The sequence below is a fragment of the Heterodontus francisci genome, chromosome 30, assembly GCF_036365525.1.
Source record: "Heterodontus francisci isolate sHetFra1 chromosome 30, sHetFra1.hap1, whole genome shotgun sequence".
In the NCBI taxonomy this organism is placed as follows: Eukaryota; Metazoa; Chordata; class Chondrichthyes; order Heterodontiformes; family Heterodontidae; genus Heterodontus; species Heterodontus francisci.
The window spans coordinates 60,073,874-60,095,085 of NC_090400.1; the positions used below are offsets into that span (position 1 = coordinate 60,073,874).

Genomic DNA, 21,212 nt, shown 5'->3' on the forward strand with positions numbered 1-21,212 from the left:
CCTCTACCAACTAGAAGGACAAGGGCAGCAAATGCATGGGAACACCACCACCTGCAAGTTCCCCTCCAAGTCACACACCATCCTGATTTGGAACTATATCACCGTTCCTTCACTGTCGCTGGGTCAAAATCCTGGAACCCCCTTCCTAACAGCACTGTGGGTGTACCTACCCCACATGGACTGCAGCAGTTCAAGAAGGCAGCTCACCACCACCTTCTCAAGGGCAATTAGGGATGGGCAATAAATGCTGAGCTTGCCAGCAACACCCAGATCCCAAGAAAGCATAACAAGTACTGGTCAGTTTGCTGAAGACCATCCAGTGAATATCCCTCTCGATTGCTTGGACTCTTTTTGACTGCAAGTTGACATTCCTGGCAATGGAAAATTGGAACCGAATCCAACAATGCCCACATCCTGAGAATGAATATGAAATTAAAGATATTGGATTATTTTCTATCTTTAATAATTTATTGCTGAATGACTATGACATTGCTTATTGGTCCCTGCTGATCATGTGGTTATTATTCATCAATTGGCCAGCATGGACCAATCAGATTTTAAAACCAAAAACACAAGCCTGTCATGACTGATCTCCATTATCTTCACTTCCAGTTTCCACAGGAAGCTCCAGCCAGCTGATTTCTGGGATAAATCTCTGTTACCATATCTGTGTAAATCCCTCCTGTGCCTCTGGACCATTCTACCTGAGTGCCACGACCCTCCCTCCTCTCTTCAGAACCCCGCCTTGCCTTTTATTTGCTCATTCAGTCCCTGAGGATCCACCCTTCCCCCATTGACCCACTTTTCCTGCTGGCTCCTGCTCTCTCCATAGCTCAGCCCCCAATTTGCACCATTTTGAATCCATACAGGTACATCATCCACCGACATCAAAACTGCCAACTCCTGCACTCTGATACTTGGATACTGAGCAACTCCACGGGACATCCACAAACAGAACTTTCATGAACAGAAGATAAATGCAGTGGGTTATTGTGGGTGATTAGCAACCCTGCCACCATTCACAACCCAGAATATCCAGATCCATAAGTCACTGTACAGTTTTGGTCTCCATAGCTACTGAAGGATACACTTGCCTTCAGGGAGTGCAATGAAGTTTTACCAGGCAGATTCCTGGGATGAGGGGATTGTACTATGAGGAGAGATTGAGTAGACTAGGCCTATATTCCCTGGAATTTAGAAGAACAAGCGGTGATCTGACTGAAACATACAGCCAGATCACTCTGAACGTGAATATTTCCTAGGTTCTCGACATGAAAAACATATTGTGCTTTGCTATTTTTTCCTGCTGAAGGGGGTGGGTTTCATGGTCAAGATGAGTTTGGAGAGGGCATGAGGGGAGATGGAGAAACTAGAGGAGGAGTCACCCCCATGTCCCGGCCAATATTTATCCCCAGCATCATTCAGGTCTTTGTCACCTCACTGTTTGTGGGATCTTGCTGTGCGCAAATTGGCTGCCACGTTTCCTACAGCAGTGGCTGCACTTCAAAAGTACTTCATTGGCGGTGATTGTGACAGCCTGGGGTCAGGAAAGGCGCTATAGAAATGCAACTCTTTCTGTGTAACCCATGGCTCTCCTGTAGTGCGGATGTCGGCGTGTTCTTTACTGTCTGGGAATTTCCTCCATGTAAGGAGTTAAACAGAGACACAAACCCCGCCCCAACACAAGGGATTTTTTTTTTGTTGTGGCCGAATTTAAATAGCTGGTGAAATCGGCCACTCGCCTTTAAGGAGCAGGAGGGTTTCAGGTCCGGGAAAGTGACCCGCGGTTCCCCGGCTCAGTCACATCCCGCAGCAGCAACCGATTAGAATCGGCAAGGGATTCGATACATCGCCGGCTCGGCTGGGCTGGGCTTTTGCTTTGTCTCTTGTATCGCTGCAGTTTCCCAGGACTCTGCTGTTTTTTTTGGATTGATTTCCCCCCCCCCTCCCCTCTGTTTGTGCATCCGATTCTAATCGATGTGATTTATCAGGCTGGGGGATTCGTTGCATTTGAGAAGCTGCAAACCGATCTCCCACTGCAGCTTCTGTCCGCTCACTCACTCACTCATTCACTTCTGCTCCAGCCGCCCTGGTATCGATCCTAATCGATATTGGGGCGAAATGCTTCTTTAAAAACAACCGCAACCGCAAAGTGATTAAAATACAAACTTGGAATTTTATGAACAATTTGCTGCCTTTACTTGGTGCGATATCCGATTCTAATCGATATGGATCGATATTGGATGAGTTCCGAAGTAATTGGGCGGTAAGTCTCTCCAACTCGGAGGGATCTTGAGTCCGGGCTGATGTTTGTGTCTAAAATTCCCAATAATGGGGAGTTGCCAAGATCTGGAATGCTGATTTGAAGTTTGCAGCAACTGCGGACTCTACGGTTTACACCACGTTGGCAATTCGGCCATGGGAGGCAAGCAGACCAAGGGGAGGCAGCGTTCAGAGTCGGCAGAGAGTCCCCCGCAAAGCTGCAAGAAGAAGTCCCCGGCACGGGAGAGGGGGGACTTCCTCCCCAGCTTTGTGCTGAGGTCTGGGGACAGATGCTCCCGGAGTCCAGTCCCTCCACCGTACCAGCGAAGGATTGGCATGATTCAGGACATGGTAACCCTGGCCAAGCAGGGGAGGCAGCAGGAGGCAACAAACTTGCTGAGGAGTCTGCGACAGGTGAGTGCCCTCCTTTCTCCCTCGCTCTGTTTGATGCCAAACTCTGCATCACAGCCAAAGGTTGGAGTGTGAACACAGAGTCTCGACCACAACAACCCTCAGGTCCCTCCACCCTCGCCCCCTGTCCTCCACCTCCCTCGCCCCCTGTCCTCCACCTCCCTCGCCCCCCTGTCCTCCACCTCCCTCGCCCCCCTGTCCTCCACCTCCCTCGCCCCCCTGTCCTCCACCTCCCTCGCCCCCCTGTCCTCCACCTCCCTCGCCCCCTGTCCTCCACCTCCCTCGCCCCCCTGTCCTCCACCTCCCTCGCCCCCTGTCCTCCACCTCCCTCGCCCCCTGTCCTCCACCTCCCTCGCCCCCTGTCCTCCTCCTCCCTCGCCTCCCTGTCTCTCCTCCCTCGCTTCCCTCTCCCCTTCTCCCTGACCCCTTTTCCCCCTCCCTGACACCCTGTCCCTCCGTCGCCCACCTCTCTTCTCCTCGGTTCTACCTCATGATGTAAATATGGTCCATCCCAGGCTGGGTTTCAGACTCTGCTATCCCAGGTGACCTCGAGGTGACTGAATGTCATGAGAGGGAGGGAGGATTGCAAAGGGCTGGTGTAAACTGTTTCTCTAAATGCACAGCAAATGTCAACAATTTACCCTGTCCTTACTTTGCATGTCACTGGGTCAGTGAATAAGCGCCAGGTACAGATTCACTGCCTCTGAGCTGACTCACTTTCTCTCTCATAAACCTTTTTTTCTTGTTGATATACAGGCCACTTTGTCAACCCCCCCTTCAAGAACACAAGAAATAGGAGCAAGAGAAGACCATTCGGCCCATCCAGCCTGCTCTGCCATTCAATACGATCAGGGCTGATCTTGGGCTTCAATTTCACTTTCCTGCCCGCTCCCCATATCCCATGATTCCCTGAGAGACCAAAAATCTGTCTAAAAGAGTACAATTCATTCCCCTCCACACAAGTTAACACATCAAATCCTCCCCTATTTCACCCTAGCTACTGCTTTTACTGCTTTTCATGTGCAAGGCTGAACAGTTATTCAACGTCGGAAGACCTCATGGCCAAGGCCAATCCTGTCCTCAACTGGAGTGCACACTCACTCTCTCTGTCTCTTTTGCACACACGCGCATACATACACACACATTTAACTCGCTGGATAGTAAACATGAGCGGCACAGTGGTTAGCACCGCAGCCTCACAGCTCCAGTGACCCGGGTTCAATTCTGGGTACTGCCTGTGCGGAGTTTGCAAGTTCTCCCTGTGTCTGCGTGCGTTTCCTCCGGGCGCTCCGGTTTCTTCCCACATGCCGAAAGACTTGCAGGTTGATAGGTAAATTGGCCATTATAAATTGCCCCTAGTATAGGTAGGTGGTAGGGAAATATAGGGATAGGTGGAGATGTGGTAGGAATTAGTGTAGGATTAGTATAAAATGGGTGGTTGATGGTCGGCACAGACTCGGTGGGCCCAAGGGCCTGTTTCAGTGCTGTATCTCTAAAAAAAAATGAGCAGGAGCCCTTGACTCATTCTTTCCCTAACCTGAGAACTGAGGCTAATGTTAATGCCCCATATAACTGCTTGGCTTAGATCAGTGGCTGAGAATGAATATCCATCAGGTCCCTGCAGACTCCACATGACTCACTCGAACATCAGACAGACCCTTTCAGCCCGAACCACAGCAAAGTGGGACTAATTAGATAGCTCTTTTGAAGAGCCAGGTCAGATGTGATGGGCTGAATGGCCTCCTTCAACACAGTGTGATTTTATGATTCAATGAAACATCTCACCCTTTCCAAAAACAAAGTGTGAAAACACTTGTGATGTTCTTTAACTTTTCTATATTTGTGTTACTTGTTTAGTTTGTGGAAAGTGACTGCTAGGAGTTAGTGAATTAGGAGTGGGGAGGGGGGGTGGGGCTCAATTCTCACTGGAGGTGCAGCAGTTAACTGGGCTGGGGCACCTCAGACATCCTATAATTTCAATTGCTTGGTGCTCAGCGCCATCTCACTCACACTGTCACGTTTGGCACTCACTATTGAACAACGATTCTTATTCAAATCTTTTTTTAAAAAAACTTTACCGAACAGAGAGAAAAGGAAAACATGCAGAATTTCATGATGGTGCCACTAAAAGTTTGTTGATTTAAAAGTTAATTTTCTCACTTATGACCAATTGTTCACTATGGTGTCCTTTCGAGTTGAGGACCTGCAGAGGCTGGACAGGGGCAGATCCCGGATCCAGTAATCAAGCTGACATCCTGTGTGGAGCAGGGGAGAGGGGCTGACAGGCTTTCCCCCAATTCTTCAGGCTGCATCGTTTCACCGCTCTGTAGGCACTGGGGTTACGGGTTTCAATGAGGGGGAGGAGGCACACTCCCAACTTCCTCTCCAAGTAGTCAATCTTCATGTATGAATCGTGACAATGAACTTCAACTGGTTACTTAACTGTGGAGGCGATTGAGTTTAAACCCAATCCAGCCCTTGTCCAATGACCACTCATACAATTTGCAGCTGGGGATAGAAGCCCTGGTGGATTTGCCCTCCCAGCCCCAGCCCCAGCCCCAGCCCAGCAGCCATTCATAGCATTTCAATGGCATAGGTCAGGGATCGAACCTGAGACTTTCCTTTCTGTGTGTGGGTTAGTGTCACACCAGCAGGTGCACTTACTGACAAAGCCACTGGGGGAGCCATTGCTAATCCTTTGAATCTTGTTTCAATGATCAGTTGCTTAATCTGAACACAGTCTATCCCTGTGTTATTTGTTTTATGCCCTAAATGGTTCATTCTAACTGTCTCAGGCCTTGGCTCAGTTTACCACTCCAGAGACTTAAACACATAATCCAAGCCATCAATTCCAATGCAGTACTGAGGGAGCACTGCACTGTTGGAGGTGCTATCTGCCCTCTCAGGTGGATGTAACAGATCCCAAAGCACCATTTGAAGAAGAAGAGGGGAGTTCCACCCCCTGTCTTTACCTATCTCTCAACTAAATTATACCGAAAACAGATTATCTGATTGCTGTCTTAGTGCTGTCTGTGGGATCATGCTGTGCACAAATTGGCTGCCACTTTTCCTATATTACAACAGTGACTACACTTCAAAAGTACTTCATTGGCTTTTAGGAAATCAAACTGACAGGGCTATGGGAGTAGAGTGGGGTGTGGGACTGACTGGAGTGCTCTACAGAGAACCAGCATGGAGTCGATGGGCTGAATGGACTCGATGGGCTGAATGGACTCCTCCTGTGGCACTATGACTCTATGACAAGCTGTCACCTAACCTCTACCTCCTCTTCTGTGGACTATATAGTGGACTGAGTGACCCTTGAGATTGTGTTGTTAAATGTTGGGAGCAGGAGTCTCGCCAGTTTTGACGCCTGGATCTGTGCTGAGTTATCTGATCTTGTTGTGAACTTGCAGTGTTTGCTCCGGGTTCGAGCCTGAGCATTGTCCATTTACTTTGGGAAAGAATCTCCCGTGTGCAGAATAGCAGGACATTCCTCAGGATAGGAATGGCTAGCAACAGGAGCAGTTAACAGCTTCCCTCCTGCTCCCGAGAACATAGTGTCCTGGGGTATAGTTCAGTGGGTTTTGGATGTTTACTGTTGTCCCTGTATGAGCCTCAATGTTAAATTTCAGGTGGTTATTCTATGTCATGAAGCAGCAGCAGAGATTTCACAACCAAACTCAATCCTATCTGCAGTTGAAGTCCAGGTTCCAGCAGACGTAACTGGATGGGGAACAGCAGTGGGGAGTGAAAACAGAGCATATAAAGTGAGTGAGGTACACCTCTTTCCAACCAGTCCAGCTTTCAGGGATGAAAACTTATTTTCTTCTGTTGCATGCTAAGGTTGGTGAAGAGGGAACTTTACTCTAGTCCATCCTGTACCTGCTCTGGGCGTGTGTAATGGGACAGTGTAGAGGGAGCTTTACTCTGTATCTAACCCCGTACTGTAACTGTCCTGGGAGTGTTTGATGGGGACAGTGTAGAGGGAGCTTTACTCTGTATCTAACCCCCGTACTGTACCTGTCCTGGGAGTGTTTGATGGGGATGGTGTAGAGGGAGCTTTACTCTGTATCTAACCCCGTTTTTTTTTTTTTCTTTTTCCTGGGAGTGTTTGATGGGGACAGTGTAGAGGGAGCTTTACTCCGTATCTAACCCCGTGCTGTACCTGTCCTGGGAGTGTTTGATGGGGATGGTGTAGAGGGAGCTTTACTCTGTATCTAACCCCGTGCTGTACCTGTCCTGGGAGTGTTTGATGGGGACAGTGTAGAGGGAGCTTTACTCTGTATCTAACCCCGTGCTGTAACTGTCCTGGGAGTGTTTGATGGGGGACAGTGTAGAGGGAGCTTTACTCTGTATCTAACCCCGTACTGTACCTGTCCTGGGAGTGTTTGATGGGGGACAGTGTAGAGGGAGCTTTACTCTGTATCTAACCCCGTACTGTACCTGTCTTGGGAGTGTTTGATGGGGACAGTGTAGAGGAAGCTTTACTCTGTATCTAACCCCCGTACTGTACCTGTCCTGGGAGTGTTTGATGGAGACAGTTTAGAGGGAGCTTTACTCTGTATCTAACCCCTGTACTGTACCTGTCCTGGGAGTGTTTGATGGGGACAGTGTAGAGGGAGCTTTACTCTGTATCTAACCCCCGTACTGTACCTGTCCTGGGAGTGTTTGATGGAGACTGTGTAGAGGGAGCTTTACTCTGTATCTAACCCCCGTACTGTACCTGTCCTGGGAGTGTTTGATGGAGACTGTGTAGAGGAAGCTTTACTCTGTATCTAACCCCTGTACTGTACTTGTCCTGGGAGTGTTTGATGGGGACAGTGTAGAGGGAGCTTTACTCTGTATCTAATCCCATGCTGTACCTGTCCTGGGGAGTTTTTGATGGGGACAGTGTAGAGGGAGCTTTACTCTGTATCTAACCCCCGTTTTTTCTTTTTTTTTATTCTTTTTTTTTTACAAAGGGAGCTTTACTCTCGATCTAACTCTGTTTTATTTTCTTCTTTTATCTAACCCCGTTTTTTTTTTTTTGTTTTTTTTTTTAGGGAGCTTTACTCTGTATCTAACCCCCCGTACTGTACCTGTCCTGGGGAGTGTTTGATGGGGGACAGTGTAGAGGGAGCTTTACTCTGTATCTAACCCCCCCGTTTTTTCTTTTTTTTTATTCTTTTTTTTTTACAAAGGGAGCTTTACTCTCGATCTAACTCTGTTTTATTTTCTTCTTTTATCTAACCCCGTTTTTTTTTTTTTTTTTTTTTAGGGAGCTTTACTCTGTATCTAACCCCCGTGCTGTACCTGTCCTGGGGAGTTTTTGATGGGGACAGTGTAGAGGGAGCTTTACTGTTTTTCAGATGAGATGTTAAACCAAGGCCCCGTCTGCCCTCTCTGGTGGACAACAAATGATCCCATGGCCGATATTTTCAAGAAGAGTCAGGGAGTTCTCCCCGGTGTCCTGGCCAATATTTATACCTCAATCAACATCGCAAATACAGGTTATCTGGTCATTATCATATTGCTGTTGTGGGATCTTGCTGTGTGAAAATTGGCTGCCGCATTTCCTCCATTACAACAGTGACTATACTTCAAAAGTACTTCATTGGCAGTAAAACACTTTGAGAAGTCTGGTGGTCATGTAAGGCACTATATAAATGCAAGTCTTTTTTTCTTTTTTACTGTATATCTAACCTGTGCTGTCGATGCTCTGGAAGTGCTGGTCTCCTGGATCCCATACAGACCAGGAGATGCTCCCAATGTAAACCTGGACTCGCTAAGTCGGTAGTGGGAAGAGCTGTTTATAAGCAAATGGGGCCTTCCTTGCAGGTTTAGGTTTTAGTTGCTGCTGTTTTGTGCAGGCCTATTGGCTGGAGTGCCAGTGGTACAAACATGTCTCATGACCTCCCCACAGCCTGCATGAAACAACAGACCCGATGACACTACCACATGTCACTGGTGTTCAAACACTGAGAAAGAGAACTAAACCACATCCTGCTGAAGGTTACACATTACACTGCCTCATTTATGTTAGTGTGCTGCCTCGAAGGACAGAGGCCTCTAAACAGGTCTGTGGCTCAATAGTGTTGTTTGTTGTTTAAACAACAAAAAGGAAAGATTCTGGCTTTGAAAACATCTGGATGTGTTTACAGCCTGCGAGTTTGCTCCAGGGCTCCAGGTAGAGCAGCAGATGGAATAGTCTAGAATCTCTCTCCTTGCCTGAATCCATGCCCACTGTGAGACCTTGGCAGCACCTGATCAGCTCTGGACAACTATTTAACCAGTTGGTTAACTGCCTGGCTGGCGTTGTCAGAGAAACAGGCCATTCGGCCCAACTGGTCCATGCTGGTGTTTCTACTCACATGAGCCCCCCTTCCACCCCACTTCATCTCACTTATACGACAGCAGTGGCTCAGTGGGCAGCACGCTCACCTCTGAGTTAGAAGCTGGTGGGTTCAAATCCCACACCAGACCTTTGAGCAAAAAAATCTATAGTGATGCTCCAGTACTGAGGGAGCATTGCACTGTCAGAGGGTCAGTGCTGAGGGAGCATTGCACTGTCAGAGGGTCAGTGCTGAGGGAGTGCTGCAATTTAAGAGGTTCAGTACTGAGGGAGTGCTGCACTGTCAGAGCGGCTGTTTTTCAGTGTGGACCTTAAACTAAGGTCCTAAAAGCAAAGGATCTCATGGCACTCAGCAGCAGGTTGTATTTTTGCCACACCATAACATGGTTAAAACTTCCCAGGACTGTTACCAAACCACATTTGACCCTTGAGCCACGTTCGGAGAGGTGGCTTAATGCTTGCTCAAATGAGTCAGGTTTTAAGGAGTGGTTAAGGGCGGCACAGTGGCGCAGTGGTTAGCACCGCAGCCTCACAGCTCCAGCGACCCGGGTTCAATTCTGGGTACTGCCTGTGCGGAGTTTGCAAGTTCTCCCTGTGACCGCGTGGGTTTCCGCTGGGTGCTCCAGTTTCCTCCCACAGCCAAAGACTTGCAGGTTGATAGGTAAATTGGCCATTGTAAATTGTAGGTAGGTGGTAGGAGAATGGTGGGGATGTGGTAGGGAATATGGGATTAATGTAGGATTAGTATAAATGGGTGGTTGTTGGTCAGCACAGGCCGAAGGGCCTGTTTCAGTGCTGTATCTCTCTATGACTCTATGAGTTCTTTAAAAGAAAGTGGAGAGGTTTATGGAGGGAATTCCAGAGCGTGGGGCCCAAACAACGGAAGACACGGCTAGTAATAGTGGGTCAATTAAAATCGGGGATGCTGAAGAGGTTAGAATTGAAGGAGCACAGATATCTTGTAAGGTTGGGAGGGACGAGGCCTCGGAGGGTTTTGAAAACTTGGATGAGAATTTTAAAATCGAGGCATTGCTTAACTGGAAGCCCAAGTAAATCAGTGATCACAGGGGTGATGTGTGAACAGGACTTGGTGTGAGTTAGACCAGGGGCAGCAGAGGTTACGGATGGTAGAAGCTGGCCAGGAGTGCGTTGGAGTAGTCAAGTTTAGAGCTAACAAAAACATGAATGAGGGTTTCAGCAGCAGATGAACGGAGGCAGGGGTTAATTGCACAATGTTACGGAAGTGGGAATAAGCGGTCACAGTGATGGTGCAAACACGTGGTCTGTGGTTCATCTTGGGGTCAAATATGACATTGAGGTTGCAAACAGTCTGGTTCAGCCTCAAACAGTTGCCAGGGAGAGGGATGGAATTGATAGCTAGGGAGTGGAGTTTGGTGCGGGGTCCGAAGACAATGGCTTCAACCTTCCCAATATTTAATTGGAGGAATTTCTGTGCATCCAGGACTGAATGTCGGATAAACAGTCTGATAATTTAGAGACACTGAGGAGTTGAGAGAGGTGGTGGTGAGGCAGAGCAGGGGGTCTAAAAAACTAACGCTGTGCTTTCAGATGATGTCACCGAGGGGGAGCATGTAAATGAGAACTAGGAGGGAGCTGAGGATCGATCCTTGGGGGACACCAGAGGTAACGGTGTGGGAGCAGGAAGAGAAACCATTGCAGGTGATTCTCTGGCTCCAGTTAGATAGATAAGAATGGAACCGGGTGAGAGCAGTCCCACCCAGCTGGACGACAGTGGAGAGGCCTTGGAGGAGAATGATGTGGTCACTGTGTCAAAGGCTGCAGACAGATCGAGAAAGACGAGGAGGGAAAGTTTACCTTAGTCACAGTCACAGAGGATGTCATTAGTGACTCTGACCAGGAACATTTTAGTTCTGTGGCAGGGGCTGAAACCTGATTGGAGGGATTCAGACATGGAGTTGCAGGAAAGATGGGCACAGATTTGGGATTTGGGGTGATGATGGCAGATTTGAAGAAGAGGAGGACAAGAGTTGCGGAGTGAGAACAGTTAACAATATCAGTTAACATGAGAGCCAGGAAGGGAAGTTGAGTGCTCGGCAGTTTAGGAGAATGCAAGAACATTAGAAGTAGGAGCAGGAGCAGGAGTGGCCATTTTGCCACTCGAACCTGCTCTGCCATTTAGTAAGATTGTGGCAGATTTTCTACCTGCACTCCACTTCCCCGCACTATCCCCATATCCCTGATTCCCTATAGTACCCAAAAACCTATTGATCTCAGTCTTGATTCTCAATGACTGAGCTTCCTCAGTTCTCTGGGGTAGAGAATTCCAAAGATTCACAACCCTCTGAGTAAAGAAAATTTTCCTCATCTCAATTTGAAATGGCCGACCCCTTATCCTGAGACTGTGACCCCTAGTTCTAGACTCTCCAGCCAGGGGGAAACAGTCTCTCAGTATCAACACTGTCTAGCCCCGCAAAGCATTTTATATGTTTCAATGAGATCGCCTCTCATTCTTCTCAACTTCAGGGAATATAGGCCCAGTCTACTCATGGGACAATCCCCTCACCCCAGGATTCAGTTTACTGAACCTTCATTGCATTCTCTCTAAGGCAAGTAGATCCTTCCTCAGGTAAGGAGCCTAAAACTGTACAAGTGCTCCAGGTATGGTCACATCAATGCCTGTATAATTGTAGTAAGATTTCTTTACTCCAATCCCTTTGTAATAAAAGTTAACATACCACTTGCTTTCCTAATTGCTTGCTGTACCCACATGTTCACTTTCTTTGTGTACAAGGACACCCAGATCCCTCTGAATATCCACATTTCCCAGTCTTTCAACATTTAAAAAATATTCTGCTTTTTTATTTTTCCTGCAAAAGGAGGTGGATCTTGGGGATAAGATGAGTTTGGAGAGGGCATGAGGGGAGATAGAAAACTGGAGAAAGATGCAAGTTCAGGGCTAGGGCAGGAGGATCCTTAGAGGGAGGTGGGGGAGGGGGGGGGGGGGGAGTTCTCCCCTGTGTCCTGGGGCCAATATTTATCCCTCAACCAACATCACTCAAAAAAAAATTATCTGGTCATTACCGCTTGTGGGATCTTGCTGTGTGCAAATTGGCTGCCATGTTTCCTACATTACAACAGTGACTACACTTCAAATATATTTCATTGCTTCATTATCCTGAGGTTGTGAAAGGCACTATAGAAATGCAAGTTCAGTCTTTCTCCTATCACCATATCCTTCTATTCCTTTCTCCCTCATGTGTTTATCCTGCTTCCCCTTAAATGTATCGATACTATTCACCTCAACCACTCCCTGTGGTAGTGAGTTCCACATTCTCACCACTCTTTGGGGAAAGAAGTTTCTCCTGAATTCCCGTTTGGATTTATTAGGGATTATCTTATATTTATGGCTCCTAGTTTTGGATTCTCCCACAAGTGGAAACACTTGTGGCAAAAAGTGAGGATGATACAAATCGACTGCAACAGGAGTAACTAACAGAACGGGCAGACAAGTGGCAGATGGAATTTGATACAGATAGGTGTGAGGTGATGCATTGTGGCAGAAGGAATAGGGAGAGGCAATATAGACTTAATGGTGCAGTTGTAAAGAGTGTGCAGGAGCAGAGGAACCTGGGGGTTCATGTGCATCGATCTTTGAAAGTGGCAGGACACATTGAGAGAGTGGTTAGTAAAGCATATGGGATCTTGGGATTCATAAATAGAAGTATTGAGTACAAAAGCAGAGAGGTTATGGTGAACCTTTATAAAGCTCTGGTTAGGCCCCAACTGGAGTATTGTGTCCAGTTCTGGTCACCACACTTCAGGAAGGATGTGAGGGTCCCTGAGAGGGTGCAGAGGAGATTTACCAGAATGGTTCCAGGGATGGGGGATTTTAGCTCCAACAAGGTTAGGTTGGAGAAGCTGGGATTGTTCTCCTTGGAGCAAAGGAGATGAAGGGGAGATTTAATAGAGGTGTACAAGATTATGACAGGTTTAGATAAGTTAGAGAAGGAAACACTGTTCCCATTAGTTGATTGTTAAAGGACTAGGGGACACAGATTGAAAGTTTTGGCTGAGATACAGGGGGGATATGAGGAAGAACTATTTTCTGCAGTGAGTGGTAATGACCTGGAGCTCACTGCCAATGAGGGAGGTGGAAGCGGAGATGATGAATGAATGAAAAGGAAATTGGACGGGCAATTGAAGGAAATGAACTTACAGGGCTACAGGGATAGAGTGGGGGAATGGGACTGACTGGACTGCTCTACAGAGAGCTAGCATGGACTCGATGGGCTGAATGGCCTCCATCTGTGCTGTAATGACATTTAGACTCAATTTCTCCACATCTACCCTTTCAAACCCTTTCATAATTTTAAAGACCTCTATCAGGTCACCCCAGAGTCTCCTCTTTTCTTTTAGTTATAACCCTTCATTTCTGTTATCATCCTTGTTAATCTTTTTCTGCACCTTCTGCAGTGCCTCTGTATCGTTTTATATGACCCGGAGACCAGAACTGTGAACAAGGCTCCTTCTATCGGTCTATAAATGAACCCCAGGGCTTTGCTTTCGGACAAGATGAAGCCTTGCTCTTGGGCACACTGTTTTGCTCTGGATTGTTGCAGTAATATGCCTAGTCATGTTCTTCAGGCACATTGCTAATCACCCCAGCGGATGTTTGTTACTGAGTAATAGAATCCATTTGTCCGAAAGGTTGTCTTCAAACCCCAGCTCCTGTTAAGATGATTTCACTCCTTCCTGAGAAATAGTGAAGTGTCTGAAATTTAAGCTGCCTCTGCTCCCGGTGGTTTGCTGTCCTTCACCTTTCTTCCCCCTCTAGTTTTCTTCTCTTTTCAGATGTGGTGACTGACCAGAGAAGACCCATTACCACCTTAAAAAGAGGCAGCGGGTGGTGTGGGGGTGATGGGCAACACCTTGCCAGCAACTGCCCACAGCCTGAGAACCAGTATCACTGAGATATGGTCCAACTGCTCTCTGGTATCTCACCCAAGTGCACAATTTTCATGTGTGCACTTAGTCATTGATTATTGTACAGCTGTTCTGGTACTGGGGCATCACAGCCTGTCCATTCTTGCCCTGTGCATGTGTATTAGTAGCTGAGGCCTGTGGCTAGCGTCAGAAACCAGGACCCTGTCTGATATATTTATTTTCCTGTGTAAACAGAGGCCCATGGTGGTACCAAATTTTGCCTGAGCCTAGCCAACCCATCGGCACCTTGAAAGGCCCCTGCATGTGTCATTGATGGAATGATGGTGTAAAGAGAGAGGCTTGCCGAGTTGGGGTAAACAGTGTAAGATCCTCAAGCTTAATTACGCCAGAACCTGTAACTATACCACAAATAAACTTCATCTATATAGTGCCTAGCCAGACCACAAACCCTGTCACATACAATCAACTACTATGAAGTTCAGTGAATGTTGTATATGGCAACCACACAGCAAGATCGCAAAAACAGCATTGAAATGAATGACCAGTTAATCTGTTTTCTGTTGGTTTTGGTTGAGGAATGTTGGTCAGGAGAACTCTCTGCTCTTCTTCCGAAAGTGATCTTTTGCATCCCCCTGAGCCGACAGATTTCACACATATTTTGAAGGGCTGCTTCTCTGACAGTGCAGCACTCCCTCAGTACTGACCCTCCGACAGTGCAACACTCCCTCAGTACTGACCCTCCGACAGTGCAACACTCCCTCAGTACTGACCCTCCGACAGTGCAACACTCCCTCAGTACTGACCCTCCGACAGTGCAACACTCCCTCAGTACTGACCCTCCGACAGTGCAGCACTCCCTCAGTACTGACCATCCGACAGTGCAGCACTCCCTCAGTACTGACCCTCTGACAGTGCAGCACTCCCTCAGTACTGACCCTCCGACAGTGCAGCACTCCCTCAGTACTGACCCTCTGACAGTGCAGCACTCCCTCAGTACTGACCCTCTGACAGTGCAGCACTCCCTCAGTACTGACCCTCTGACAGTGCGATAGTCCTGTTGTACTACTCCAACCGACAGTCTCTGGACATCCTGATTCAGAAGTGGGAATGCTCCCACTTGCCTGGCAGTAATAATGGCACTGTTTGAATATGTGGCAATTTTAAAATATGTCAGTATATTTTGGCTTTAATTTTGAAATTAATAGTAATATATGAAGTAGTTCAATGATGGATTGATTCACTGAATTACTGGTGCATTCACTGCAGAGCTGCTGAGTGACTGGGGACTGTCAAACTGACACACCAAGCCCTGAGCTCCCTTAATCACAGCTGTTGTTTTATTGCTGAACCATTAATGCTGCATTAAATCAGCCTGATGGAAGCTGAGAGTACATCAGCGCATTATTCAGAGTTTATCTGAAAGCAAAGGGGCCCCTCGACTGATTTCAAGCACTCAACAGGATTGAATAGAACGAGCACACCTCTGCATTATCATAGAAATACTCACGGGGCCTCAATCCTGTTGCTAATAAATGTTTCACATCACTCACCCCTTTAGTTATCATGTATTTATCTATTTTTCTCACATGCTTTATGATATACATTGATTCTGTGTACCACATCATATGCACACTGTCTGTTTTCAATATACAGGCTTCAATTCCATACAGTATACACAGGGGCTGCGATGCTCAATCATCCAAACAGGGTCTGCTATTCTCTATAATATACACAGGAACTGTTATTCTCTGTAATATACACAGGGGCTGTTATTCTCTATAATATACACAGGGGCTGCGATGCTCTATCATCCAAACAGGGTCTGCTATTCTCTATAATATACACAGGAACTGTTATTCTCTGTAATATACACAGGGGCTGTTATTCTCTGTAATATACACAGGGGCTGTTATTCTCTATAATATACACAGGGGCTGCTATTCTCTATCATACAAACAGGGTCTGTTATTCTCTATAATATACACAGGGGCTGCTATTCTCTATCATACAAACAGGGTCTGTTATTCTCTGTAATATACACAGGGGCTGTTATTCTCCATAATACAAACAGGGGCTGTTATTCTCTATAATATACACAGGGGCTGTTATTCTCTGTAATATACACAGGGGCTGTTATTCTCCATAATACAAACAGGGTCTGTTATTCTCTATAATATACACAGGGGCTGTTATTCTCCATAATACAAACAGGGGCTGTTATTCTCTATAATATACACAGGGGCTGTTATTCTCTATAATATACACAGGAACTGTTATTCTCTATAATACAAACAGGGTCTGTTATTCTCTATAATATACACAGGGGCTGTTATTCTCTGTAATATACACAGGGGCTGTTATTCTCTAATATACACAGGAACTGTTATTCTCCATAATACAAACAGGGGCTGTTATTCTCTATAATATACACAGGGGCTGTTATTCTCTGTAATATACACAGGGGCTGTTATTCTCTAATATACACAGGAACTGTTATTCTCCATAATACAAACAGGGGCTGTTATTCTCTATAATATACACAGGGGCTGTTATTCTCTATAATATACACAGGGGCTGTTATTCTCTAATATACACAGGAACTGTTATTCTCCATAATACAAACAGGGGCTGTTATTCTCTATAATATACACAGGGGCTGTTATTCTCTAATATACACAGGAACTGTTATTCTCCATAATACAAACAGGAACTGTTATTCTCCATAATACAAACAGGGGCTGTTATTCTCTATAATATACACAGGGGCTGTTATTCTCTATAATATACACAGTGGCTGTTATTCTCTGTAATATACACAGGGGCTGTTATTCTCTAATATACACAGGAACTGTTATTCTCCATAATACAAACAGGGGCTGTTATTCTCTATAATATACACAGGGGCTGTTATTCTCTATAATATACACAGGGGCTGTTATTCTCTAATATACACAGGAACTGTTATTCTCCATAATACAAACAGGGGCTGTTATTCACTATAATATACACAGGGGCTGTTATTCTCGATAATATACACAGGGGCTGTTATTCTCCATAATATACACAGGGGCTGTTATTCTCTAATATACACAGGAACTGTTATTCTCCATAATACAAACAGGGGCTGTTATTCCCTATAATATACACAGGGGCTGTTATTCTCTGTAATATACACAGGGGCTGTTATTCTCTAATATACACAGGAACTGTTATTCTCCATAATACAAACAGGGGCTGTTATTCTCTATAATATACACAGGGGCTGTTATTCTCTAATATACACAGGAACTGTTATTCTCCATAATACAAACAGGGGCTGTTATTCTCTATAATATACACAGGGGCTGTTATTCTCTAATATACACAGGAACTGTTATTCTCCATAATACAAACAGGGGCTGTTATTCTCTATAATATACACAGGGGCTGTTATTCTCTGTAATATACACAGGGGCTGTTATTCTCTGTAATATACACAGGGGCTGTTATTCTCTAATATACACAGGAACTGTTATTCTCCATAATACAAACAGGGGCTGTTATTCTCTATAATATACACAGGGGCTGTTATTCTCTAATATACACAGGAACTGTTATTCTCCATAATACAAACAGGGGCTGTTATTCTCTATAATATACACAGGGTCTGTTATTCTCTATAATATAAACAGGGTCTGTTATTCTCTATAATATACACAGGGGCTGTTATTCTCTATAATATAAACAGGGTCTGTTATTCTCTATAATATAAACAGGGTCTGTTATTCTCTATAATATACACAGGGGCTGTTATTCTCTATAATATAAACAGGGTCTGTTATTCTCTATAATATAAACAGGGTCTGTTATTCTCTATAATAAACACAGGGGCTGTTATTCTCTGTAATATACACAGGGGCTGTTATTCTCTATAATATACACAGGGGCTGTTATTCTCTGTAATATACACAGGAACTGTTATTCTCTATAATACAAACAGGGGCTGTTATTCTCTGTAATATACACAGGGGCTGTTATTCTCTGTAATATACACAGGAACTGTTATTCTCTATAATACAAACAGGGGCTGTTATTCTCTATAATATACACAGGAACTGTTATTCTCTATAATACAAACAGGGGCTGTTATTCTCTATAATATACACAGGGGCTGTTATTCTCTGTAATATACACAGGGGCTGTTATTCTCTATAATATACACAGGGGCTGTTATTCTCTATAATATAAACAGGGGCTGTTATTCTCTATAATATACACAGGGGCTGCGATTCTCTATAATACAAACAGGGGCTGTTATTCTCTATAATATACACAGGAACTGTTATTCTGTATAATACAAACAGGGGCTGTTATTCTCTGTAATATACACAGGGGCTGTTATTCTCTGTAATATACACAGGGGCTGTTATTCTCTATAATATACACAAGGGCTGCGATTCTCTATAATACAAACAGGGGCTGTTATTCTCTATAATATACACAGGGGCTGTTATTCTCTATAATATAAACAGGGGCTGTTATTCTCTATAATATACACAGGGGCTGCGATTCTCTATAATACAAACAGGGGCTGTTATTCTCTGTAATATAAACAGGGTCTGCTATTCTCTATAATATACACAGGTGCTGCGATTCTCTATAATACAAACAGGGGCTGTTATTCTCTATAATATACACAGAGGCTGTTATTCTCTATAATATAAACAGGGGCTGTTATTCTCTGTAATATATACAGGGGCTGTTATTCTCTATAATATACACAGGGGCTGTTATTCTCTATAATATACACAGGGGCTGTTATTCTCTATAATATAAACAGGGTCTGTTATTCTCTATAATATACACAGGGGCTGTTATTCTCTGTAATATACACAGGGGCTGTTATTCTCTGTAATCTACACAGGAACTGTTATTCTCTATAATACAAACAGGGGCTGTTATTCTCTATAATATACACAGGGGCTGTTATTCTCTATAATATAAACAGGGGCTGTTATTCTCTATAATATACACAGGGGCTGCGATTCTTTATAATACAAACAGGGGCTGTTATTCTCTGTAATATAAACAGGGTCTGCTATTCTCTATAATATACACAGGGGCTGCGATTCTCTATAATACAAACAGGGGCTGTTATTCTCTATAATATACACAGGTGCTGTTATTCTCTATAATATAAACAGGGGCTGTTATTCTCTGTAATATATACAGGGGCTGTTATTCTCTATAATATACACAGGGGCTGTTATTCTCTATAATATAAACAGGGTCTGTTATTCTCTATAATATACACAGGGGCTGTTATTCTCTGTAATCTACACAGGAACTGTTATTCTCTATAATACAAACAGGGGCTGTTATTCTCTATAATATACACAGGGTCTGTTATTCTCTGTAATATACACAGGAACTGTTATTCTCTGTAATATACACAGGAACTGTTATTCTCTATAATACAAACAGGGTCTGTTATTCTCTATAATATACACAGGGTCTGTTATTCTCTGTAATATACACAGGAACTGTTATTCTCTGTAATATACACAGGAACTGTTATTCTCTATAATATACACAGGGGCTGTGATTCTCTATAATATACACAGGGGCTTTGATTCTCTGATGTCCACAGGAACTGTTATTCTCTGTAATATACACAGGAACTGTTATTCTCTGTAATATACACAGGAACTGTTATTCTCTATAATACAAACAGGGGCTGTTATTCTCTATAATACAAACAGGAACTGTTATTCTCTGTAATATACACAGGAACTGTTATTCTCTATAATACAAACAGGGGCTGTTATTCTCTATAATACCCACAGGAACTGTTATTCTCTGTAATAAACACAGGAACTGTTATTCTCTAGAATACAAACAGGGGCTGTTATTCTCTGTAATATACACAGGAACTGTTATTCTCTGTAATATACACAGGAACTGTTATTCTCTATAATATACACAGGGGCTGTGATTCTCTATAATATACACAGGGGCTTTGATTCTCTGATGTCCACAGGAACTGTTATTCTCTGTAATATACACAGGAACTGTTATTCTCTGTAATATACACAGGAACTGTTATTCTCTATAATACAAACAGGGGCTGTTATTCTCTATAATACAAACAGGAACTGTTATTCTCTGTAATATACACAGGAACTGTTATTCTCTATAATACAAACAGGGGCTGTTATTCTCTATAATACCCACAGGAACTGTTATTCTCTGTAATAAACACAGGAACTGTTATTCTCTAGAATACAAACAGGGGCTGTTATTCTCTATAATACAAACAGGAACTGTTATTCTCTGTAATATACACAGGAACTGTTATTCTCTATAATACAAACAGGGGCTGTTATTCTCTATAATACCTACAGGAACTGTTATTCTCTGTAATATACACAGGAACTGTTATTCTCTATAATATACACAGGAACTGTTATTCCCTTTAATATACACAGGGGCTGTTATTCTCTATAATACAAACAGGGGCTGTTATTCTCTATAATACCTACAGGAACTGTTATTCTCTATAATATACACAGGAACTGTTATTCCCTTTAATATACACAGGGGCTGTTATTCTCTTTAATATACACAGGAACTGTTATTCTCTATAATATACACAGGAACTGTTATTCCCTTTAATATACACAGGGGCTGTTATTCTCTTTAATATACACAGGAACTGTTATTCTCTATAATACATACAGGGGCTGTTATTCTCTATAATATACACAGGGTCTGTTATTCTCTGTAATATACACAGGAACTGTTATTCTCTATAATACAAACAGGAACTGTTATTCTCTATAATATACACAGGGGCTGTTATTCTCTATAATATACACAGGGGCTGTTATTCTCTATAATACCTACAGGAACTGTTATTCTCTGTAATATACACAGGAACTGTTATTCTCTATAATATACACAGGGGCTGTTATTCTCTATAATATACACAGGGGCTGTTATTCTCTATAATACCTACAGGAACTGTTATTCTCTATAATATACACAGGGTCTGTTATTCTCTGTAATATACACAGGAACTGTTATTCTCTATAATACAAACAGGAACTGTTATTCTCTATAATATACACAGGGGCTGTTATTCTCTATAATATACACAGGGGCTGTTATTCTCTATAATACCTACAGGAACTGTTATTCTCTGTAATATACACAGGAACTGTTATTCTCTATAATATACACAGGGGCTGTTATTCTCTATAATACCTACAGGAACTGTTATTCTCTATAATATACACAG

General features: G+C 44.1%; 1 protein-coding gene across 3 annotated transcripts in view; it reads left to right on the forward strand.

The window, feature by feature from the left end:
* Window positions 1-1,742: 1,742 nt before the first annotated feature.
* Window positions 1,743-21,212, forward strand: part of lrrc75a (leucine rich repeat containing 75A) — an 85,575-nt gene continuing 66,105 nt past the window's right edge. For all 3 annotated transcript variants that reach the window (XR_010968807.1, XM_068010813.1, XM_068010812.1), the window contains exon 1: window positions 1,743-2,676. Coding sequence is in view for 2 of the 3 variants with exons in the window: in XM_068010813.1 (XP_067866914.1) it covers window positions 2,419-2,676 (258 nt within the window). In the remaining variant the exon portion in view is untranslated. The remainder of the gene's footprint in view (window positions 2,677-21,212) is intronic.